Source organism: Diabrotica undecimpunctata, chromosome 3, assembly GCF_040954645.1.
Source record: "Diabrotica undecimpunctata isolate CICGRU chromosome 3, icDiaUnde3, whole genome shotgun sequence".
NCBI lineage: Eukaryota > Metazoa > Arthropoda > Insecta > Coleoptera > Chrysomelidae > Diabrotica > Diabrotica undecimpunctata.
Genome location: NC_092805.1, coordinates 49,642,963 through 49,652,803, shown reverse-complemented (window position 1 = coordinate 49,652,803; position 9,841 = coordinate 49,642,963). Strand labels below are relative to the sequence as shown.

The following is a 9,841-nucleotide window of genomic DNA, read 5'->3' as shown; positions in this document are numbered from 1 at the left end:
GTTGAAATAAATCTGGCGAAGGAAAAAGACGTGAGAGATCTATTTTCGTTTTTGTCCCAAGAAAATGAACAATGGATATGCTGGATACTAGAAGAAGTTTCTGTATAACTTCCTTTGTATAATAATAACTTGTTTTAATGTTAATTTTTTACGTCATTTGCCAAATAAAGATTTTCTTAAACTTATTTCATACTTTTGCAAATGATCTGTTGAAAAAGGGCCCATGACAAGCTAATGTAAAAAAATTATATTTACATAAAAATGTGTTTATATCTTTGAAACAGCTTATTGTAAATTTAGTTTAAATATACTAATTTTATTTTAGCTTTTAATAAAGTTCAATGTTTTAATCTTTGTTTTCAAAATACTTGTTAAATTATTAATTGCGTTTTTCTCAAAAGCGCCATTTGGCATATGGGCACTTTTTCCGGGGATGGCTTCAATTTTAGTTGTTGCAAAAACTATGAGTCGGAATCGCTGGTAACAAATAAAAAACAATATCCACTTCAATGATAATAGTCAGATAATTCCCGGAGATAAGATCAAAGCGCTTTTAAAACTAGTTATAGAAAATTTTCGAAAAATTTCAATGACAGAAAAACTGTAAGTGGATGAACAAGTTATTTCTTTCAAAGGAAAACATAGTCTAAAAATGGATATAAAAAACAAACCCAAAAAGTAGGTCCATAAAACGTTTCTTCTATGCGATACCAATGGAAACGTATACTGGTAAAGAAGAGCATCCCGAATATATACCAAATGTTGAAGTCAGCGAAAATGTAGTTCTTCGATTGACTACAATAATTCCGAGAAATGCTTACCATAAGATATATTTTAATAACTGGTTCCTTCTTCTTGTGCCACTAATATCGGAGATTAAAAATCATCAAGGCTATCCTGACCATGTTTACAGCTGACTTAAAGAGTTCATTAGTGGTACAGCCAAACCACTCTCTCAAATTACGCAACCATGACATTCTTCTACGGCCTGGATTCCGTTTTCCTTCTATTTTACCTTGCATTATATTTTGAAATAATGCGTATTTATGTCCTCTCATCAGGTGACCCAAATATTCGAGTTTTCTTCGTTTGATCGTTGACAAAATTTCTGGGTCTTTTCCTATCCTTCGCATGACTTCAAAGTTTGTAACTCTTTCAACCCAACTTATCTTCCGCATTCGACAGTAGCACCACATCTTTAAACTTCCAATATATTTTTTTTATATACTGGTTTTTATATACTAATAACTTGTTTACAAGTATGCAATTGCAAATTAAACTGGACAAGTTGTGTATTCTCTTTGTAGCTACGGTGCATCCTAACAGATTCTACTTCTTACTCTTCTTCTTCTTCTTTTTTTTATATAGACATGACTCTATCTGTTTTTCAATGTGCCTTCAGTAAGTTGTCGTTTCATTGTTTTCGTGGTCTTCCTACTAATCGTCTTCCTATTGGGGAACCGTCTCTTGCTGTCTTTACTACTTTATTTGTTGTCATTTGGCTTTTATGATCGTTCCATTCTATTCTTTTATTTCTTACCTAGTTCTTGATGTTGTATATCTGTATTTCTAGCTCTGTCCTATAGTATCTTACTATCAATTTTTCTAACTGTTTTCATCTCTGCTGTTTCTAACATCCTTTTTGTCCTCTCTGTGTCAGGTCTTGTTTCTGCCGCGTATGTCATTATTGGTCTGATGACTGTTTTGTAAATTCTGCCTTTCGTTTCTTGTGTCTCTTTTGACTAACAGATTGAAAGGATGTAATTTCTCTACCGACAAAGATATAAAAAAACGAAGGAGAGTTTCGAAGAACTTGACTACAAGAAAAACCAAATGACCCTTGGAGCAGTAAATGGTATGACAACAAGCCGGTGAATGGGACAAAGCAAATAATGAATCCATTCTTTTGGAATGTCCTAACATTTTAACGTTTTACAATCCATGTATGGGCGGAATAGACTTAATGGACTCGTTGATGGCTTTATGGAAAACTACTTCAAATACTTGGTTACTTTATTAAAGAGACAGCCAGTTACTTATAATAAGAAAAACCGATGAACTAAGTGTTTTAGATTTCAAAGCATCTATTGCCGCTAGTCTTTGTCAAGAGGGTAAAAAAAACCCAGGAAGAAAGGAAGACCGAGTTTATCTATAATAGAACAAGAAATAGAGCAGAAAAGGAAAAGAGAACCTATCGCTTCTCTACCGCAGAAATACATACGGAAAGACGGAATAGGCCATTGGCCTCAATTTTTAGAAAAGCTCAGTCGTTGTAAGAAACCGGGATGCCTAGGCGTACCAAAAGTAACATGTGAAAAATTTAATGTAAATTTGTGCTTTACGCCTAATTATAATTGCTTTGTGAACTTTCATAAAAATTAACTTTTTCCTATTGTAACTTGAGAGTAACAATCCATATTAAAACAAAGAATATAAAGTGTTAAAAAAAATCTTCACAAATGTTTAATTTGATCGTATCCTGGAAGTATATATTAGTAGATATTTTTTTGCAGAAAAAAAAATGCGCAGTACAGGGTTAAAAATAGTCCAATTAGAAATATTTAGGTAATGAAAATATTATTAGACGAGTAGTGTAATAAAAACAATATACTTTGAATTTTTTAGAAGAAATTTCTGCACTGGTTCGATAGACTTAACACAAACATAAAGAACATCAATGCTGGATAACGCCCTGAATCGAACTAGATTGAGAGAACTGATCAAAGCAGCCGACCCTGAAATAATGTGGGACTAACGCTAGGACGATGATGATAAGCATATTATATTTGTAATTTCGATATATTTACGCCATTGGGATTTCTTTACAACTATGACTATATTCGCACTACTTGTATATTTGATTTAGATCATAAGCCGGATTTTTGGTTCTAATCTGTTTCTGAATAGTTTGGATTGGTTTAAGTAACTAAAAAGGTTATTATTTTATATTTTTATTTAATATTTATTAATGCATTTGTAATACACTAAATATTACATCTTACTTAAAACATACTTAATAATAATAAACTAAAGCATAATATGAGTATCCGCTTAAAACTTTTCCCTGTGAGGGGAAATATAAAATGCTGTTATCTGCCCATAAAACAGCAGCATTAAAAACTTTTCCTATATTTGGTTGATCATTATAATGAACTTTTCCAAGATATGTAGTAGAATTAAATTCCATTCCTTCATATTCCCAACCTACTCTAGCAACATGATATTCTTCTGTGTCAAAAAGTTGTGGGAACTGATAGCTTTTAACGTATTTCCATTCTATTTTTGCATTGTTTACTACTGTTAAAATCTAAAACACAGACAAAAGATATGAGAAATGTTTTTGTTTTTGAATTTGCTTACTTTACATAATTTATTTTTTGTACTTCCAATTATACTAAAAACGTTGCTAATAATTACCTCAATTCCTTCTGTAGCTGTATGTACCTTTTGGAACAGTACAGTATCTAAAGATAAAACTCCTTTTTTAAGATTCCCGGGAACGTATCCTTGTGCATCTGTGGTATAGTTCCAGCTGGACTGATTTGTATTGGTGTTTAAGTAGACACGTCCAATATAAATAGTGTTATTGTTAGCATCGGTTCCAGCTGGTACGGCATTGTTTGGTATTGTTCCATCGTAGCTTACCCAACGGAGATAATCATCTAAAATAAATAAGTATAATTTAAAGCTAGGTAATTATGTGACGAAGTCTGTTGCGTTGTTTAAAAAATCAACGATTTTTACTTAAATCTGCTTAAAGATATAAGAGATCCGTTAAGCACAACTAATTGGGAAAAATAAATTAATGCAGCTGGTAACATGATTTGGTCAACAAGATGAAGCTCCACCATAATAATTTCTTCTAGTTAGATAGTGACTAAGTGATAGATTTATTGCCAGATGGATTGGTTGAAGACGAGTAATAGAATGGCCATCACCTCCAGATTTCTTCCTATGAAGATATCTTAAGTCAATTGTCTATAAAACACAACCACAACCTCGAAATTTGGAAGACTTAAAGAAAAGGAGAACAGTTACCTGTATAAAACTTCAGCCTGAAGTTTTTCAAAATGTTAGAGAGGAGTTTGAGAGCAGGCTTTATCACTGTTTACAAAATAATAAACAATATTTCGAACATTTATTTTAGTAATTTACTTTTTTTATATTTACTTTTACTTTATGAACTTACTTTTCATTAAATTTTTATGTTTTATTCTAAAACATTTTATACTTAAATATATTTACGGTTTTACTTGATTTTACCAAAATTATTGAAAATACATATAACGTATGTGGTATTTTTAAAAAGGCAGTTAAACGAACTTTAAAATGAGGTATCAATCAATCCCCTTTCTATTAAAACTTTTGAGGATTCTGTCCGCACCCTCTAGAGGGTTGATGTAATTTAGTTGAAAACCTGGTCTAGAAAATCTCCTCCTCTCAAATAAATTTGAAGCTTTTTAATGTATTTTTTGATTTCCTATATGGACCGAATTATAAAAGGTGGTACCTTTTCAAATTGACACACAGGTAAGTTTCTTCAAATTCAAATTATTTAGGCTAGGCTGTTTATGTCTTGGTATTGGTACCCATTTGTTAAAATTTTATACGTAGTTTAAGATTATATAAAAAGTTCTTGCTCTAATTTAAGTGATTATTGATTATGAGTCGATCAGTATAGATATGTATTTTGGGGTTATAATAACCATGTGCCTGGAGGTAATGCTGGCCGGCCACTATTACTCCCAAATTGTATTTACATAATACAGAGTATTTCTTTATAAATTCTTAAATTTTAGATTCCTCGAGTTTACAAGAGAAAAAGTGACAAAGCACGATAGAATGCTAAGCAACTTAGTGCAGCAATAAATGCAGTAAATAATGGCAGAAGCGTCCGTGAAATTGCAAAAAGTTTTGCAATTCCCAGATCTAAAATTCAACTACGACTAAAGCGAAATGATACAATAGCTGCTTCTTCAGGTCGTTATTCTGTATTTACTAAAGAAGAAGAAGAAGTTTTGACAAAGCAGGTCATAAAGTTATAATACCATTTTATTTAATAACTCCCACAGAAATAAAAAAATGTGCCTATAAATACGCTGAAGAAAAAAATTTACATCATCTATTTTTCAAAGAAAAAAAAAATTACTGGAAGAGACTGGCTTCACGGCTTCCTTAAAAGAAATCCAACATTTCAATTAAGAAAAATGGAGGCGACAAATATTAACCGCATATCTGCTTTTAACAAAACTGAAGTAAACCTATTTTTCTCTAATTTAAAATTCATATTGAATAAATATAAATTTTTGGCATCCAAAATATATAATGCAGACGAAACAGGCGTAACAACCGTCCAAAACCCCGGAAAAATACTTGCTCAAAAGGGGCAAAAGCGCAGAAAGAAGTCAAACAACAATCATTATGTGCTGCATAGGTGCCTCAGGAACATATATTCCACCTTTGCATCTTTATGCCCGCAAAAGGATGAAACCAGAGTTTAAGAAAAATGGGCCACCTGGTGCAGTCTACTGCTGCTCGGATAATGGGTGGATAAATGAGTAAATATTTCTCGAATAACTCCAGCATTTTTACAGTGTTGTAAAACCTTCAAAAAAGGATCCAGTTTTATTATAATCGTCGACAATCACAGTAGCTACTGTACATTAGAGAGATATAATTTCTGTAAAGAACGAGGAATTATTATGTTAACCATAGCCCCGCACACATCGTACCGACTCCAACCGCTGGATGTAGCTTTTTATTCATCGTTAAAATCAGGGTATAACATTGAATGTGTCAATTATTTTCGAAGTCATCCTCATGAGCGTATCACGACATTTGAAATAGCTAAAATATTTAAAAATTCATACGGTCGCGTAGCCACACCAGTGAAAGCCATTAAAAGTTTTGAGAATACAGGAATATTTCCATATAATTTTACCATGAAAATTTTACCATTGAAGACTTTGCTCCAGATAAATCATTCATACAAGAAGAAGATTAAAAGACACTAGACCAAGAGAAAAAAAGTAGATTAGATAAGGAGAAAAATAATAAGAAGGGGAATAAAGAAAGTTCGACATATGACAAAAAGTTTGAAGTATCTTTTGTTGACATAATTTCACTACCAGGATGCTCAAAAGATGACTTAGTTGGAAATAAAAGATCCAACCTTAAAAGCAACAGGAAGCAACATTCCGAAATAATTACATCAACACCAATGAAGTTACTTCTAGAAGAAAAAAGCGAAAGAAGGAAGAACAAATTAGAAATAAAGCCAGCAAAGGAACCAAACGAAAAATAGCAATAGTTCCAAAAAGAAATTGTATAAGAACACAGAAGATTACAGAAGATATATCATCTAAAGATGAGGATAATGACGATGACCGTCATGAGGATGTTAACGAAGATATTTGCACAATTTGTAGCGAATTCGGTAAACACAGAGATCTCTAGATCCAATGCAGCATTTGCGGCTAATGGGTACACAAAAACTGTACCAGTTTCGAAGGCAAAATTTACATTTGCGATTCCTGCATTAAATTATTTTTTAAATGGGGGTAATAGTGGTAGTAGGCACTTTTACCCCTCGGCAGCGGGTAAATATGACCACCAGTAGAAGTCTGAAAAGCCGTTTTTTATATATTTTTTTGTTCGGTTTAAAAATTTTTTGTAAATAGAGTTTGAAGTACTAAGGTTTGAATTTTTATTTACGTTAACACTATAATTTTTAAAGCTATGTAGCAGTATAAATAAACCGAAAGGCTTAGGCGGCTACTATTCCCCCCCTTATCCCTAATGAAATTTTGACAAAATCACTCGACTGATGTCTCGTGATTTAACTATTAAAATTTAATTCGCGAAAATTGCCAGGCAAGAAACTTTCATCATTAAACCAGTCGAAAATATTGTCGGTAAAATTTTCTATCTTATGATATTATATACGACAATATAAACAATTAAGAATATATAGCTTTGTATATATACATATATATATATATATATATATATATATATATATATATATATATATATATATATATATATATATATATAACTATACTACAGTATTCTAGTCCGATACATTCTATTATATTATAGTCTGATACATTCTTGTTATAAAGAATACCCTTTTGGAAATATATAACAAAATGAAACAAAAAAAACAACAATAATGTGTTATGTAAATTTTTGCAGAAAATGAGTTTCTGGTCCCCTCTGTTATCCAGTGATCTAGACTACCATTCCATAAATCAATAACCGCTATAAACGTGTTCAGTCATGAATAATAACATATTTTAATTTCTCTAGTTAGGCTAAGAAGGTGGCAAGTCCGTGCAGTCCCGGCGAAAAAAGTGTTTTGTCAGGTTGTATACGTAATCGGCTGATGCTATTGCATCGGCAAATTCCAGCAAATTTATTAATTAAACAAACGTGTTTTCGTTAGTGAACTTGTGTTTATCACAAAAACTGAGTAATGGAGAAAATTGACCCAAAAATCGTTGATACCGCCATTTCTCCTTCAAATAGAAATAGTAAAAAAAGAAAAGAAGTATGAAAAATTGAGTGATGTAAATAAGTTATATAATTTGAGATGCCATACTATGGGTGAGAACTGTAGGTGTAAGATATTAAAGTGTTTTGAGCGTGTACCAGAAAATGCTAGGAACAAAATCATCCAGAGTTTTAATCTACTCAATCAGTTGATGAGCAGAATATATATATATATATATATATATATATATATATATATATATATATATATATATATATATATATATATATATATATATATATATATATATATATATATATATATATATATATATATATATATATATATATATATCTGTGTGGTTTGATAACGACCCTTCTGATCAAACAACGAAGACCAAGGCAATAAGAACAAGATGCTCTTCTTCACAATGCTTCTTTCCGGTACCATGCGATAGTTGTAAACAATATAAATGGGTATACTGAAGATGTTGAAATATGCAAAAAGGCATTTATCTGTACATAAAATAGGTCGAAGAAAGTTAGCCATGCTGCAACAATCATTGAAACTAACAGGAGGTGCAAAATAACAGGAGTGCAAAATATCGTAGAGGTAAGCACACTAATCAGCCAGACAAGCTCTCTATTGAAGCAAAATGTAAGATAAAAAGTCACATTGGATCGTTTAGAGGTAATAAAAGTCATTACAGTATGCATGATATGGCTAAGGTATACCTACCAGAAGAACTAAATATTCAAAAATGTTTAATATGTTCTGTGAAAAGTTTCCAAATGAGCATGTGTCATATGAAACTGTATAGGAGCAATATATTATAAATAGTCAACAATATATTAAAACACAGAATTATACAAAGGGAGAACAATAATTACTTTTTAAGATATCACTAGTAATACGTTAAATGACAAACAAAATTCTATTATCTATACTGACCTTGGTTAGCATAAGCAAGTGCAAAAACTGCTGCAAGAACTAGCAAACTTTTCATTGTTAAATGTTAACACGGATCTTACTTAATTAAACAACGTATAAATTTGTACTGAATTGTACATCAGAGAGTATATATATTCATATTGATATGCAAATTAATACTTTTAAAATATCTCCTATAAGATAAATTAGATTATTGTACTTCAATGAGATTGTACTTCATGTACTTCAGTAGTTTATTATTGATTTTGTATTGGATTAAATAAAATTTAACAGGAAGTTGAACTTAAAATTACTGATAACACATCTGCATCATTAATTCAAAGTTCTAAGAATAGATCTTTTTTAACAAGTGCCTCTATTTATCCATCCTTTTAATCTTAAAGATATCGAGAACATTTTATACATACATATTAGTCCAGCAATCAGGCAGAAAATAAGACCTTACCTCCCAATTCTGTCAGACTGTTTGGATTTAGCTAAAAATTTAGATTTAAGCTTACCTTATCCTTTTTGCAAAATTTATATATGGGCTAAGTGTGCTTTTTGTTTTTAAGGGGTTAAAACTAACCCTAAGCCCTAAGTGAAACAAACAGGAAAACGAGTATTTAAGCATTTAATGCATTAAAATCTGATTGAATTAAGTAAAATAAACACATTTAATGATGAAATGTACTTTAACACAAATTTTCAACCCTTAGAAATCTCCACTTATGACGCAAATAACGTTAAAAAATATTTTTTTACGTTGTAAAATGCTTCTTCTTCTTTATGTGCCGTCTTCTACCGAAGGTTGACGACCATCAAACGATAGGTTTCTCTGTTTTGTGCCGCATGTATTATGTTCGCGGCTTCTGGTATTTGAAACCATTCTCCCAAATTTCTCAGCCAGGATTTGTTCTTTCTACCCAAACCTCTTCTACCTTCAATCTTGCCTTCCACGATAAGCTGTAGCAGACTGTACTTATCATTACGGAACACATGGCCCAGGTATGACGCTTTCCTCCTTTTAACAGTTGTTAACAATTCCATCTCTTTACCCATTCATCTTAATACCTCTGTGTTGGTTACTCTGTCTGTCCAAGGTATTCTCAGTATGCGTCGATACAGCCACATTTCTAGAGCCGCTAACTTCTTTATAGTTGCTGCTGTTAACGTCCACCCTTCAACTCCGTAAAATAGCGTAGAGAGTACGTAGCATTTCGTGGCGCGCCATCGGAGGTTAACGCTTAGGTGGCGGTTGCTTAAGAGCTTTCTCATTTTAATGAATTTGGATCTTGCTATTTCAATTCGGATCTTAATCTCTACATCTGGGTCCCACCTATCATTTACTATATATCCCAGATATTTAAATCGGTGTACTCTTTCAATACGTTCGGCTTCAATATTCAGGTCGGT

General features: G+C 31.8%; 1 protein-coding gene across 1 annotated transcript; it reads right to left on the bottom strand.

Annotated features, from left to right (window-relative positions):
- Nucleotides 1–2,935: 2,935 nt before the first annotated feature.
- LOC140436774 (uncharacterized) lies at nt 2,936–8,603 on the bottom strand. The gene is made up of 3 exons (XM_072525860.1): nt 8,447–8,603; nt 3,418–3,662; nt 2,936–3,307 (listed from the first exon to the last, which is right to left on the bottom strand). The coding sequence occupies exons 1-3, from the start codon at nt 8,499–8,501 to the stop codon at nt 3,014–3,016; spliced, it is 594 nt and encodes a 197-aa protein (XP_072381961.1). The 5' UTR covers nt 8,502–8,603; the 3' UTR covers nt 2,936–3,013.
- Between the last annotated feature and the right edge of the window lie 1,238 nt (nt 8,604–9,841).

Bases quoted from the DNA above. Each gene is read 5' to 3' on its own strand.
- LOC140436774 (XM_072525860.1), bottom strand. From the start codon at position 8,501: ATGAAAAGTTTGCTAGTTCTTGCAGCAGTTTTTGCACTTGCTTATGCT. The intron at 3,663-8,446 runs GTCAGTATAGAT...TATTTATTTTAG, and splicing joins ACTTGCTTATGCTAACCAAG to ATGATTATCTCCGTTGGGTA. The intron at 3,308-3,417 runs GTAATTATTAGC...TCTGTGTTTTAG, and splicing joins CAGCTACAGAAGGAATTGAG to ATTTTAACAGTAGTAAACAA.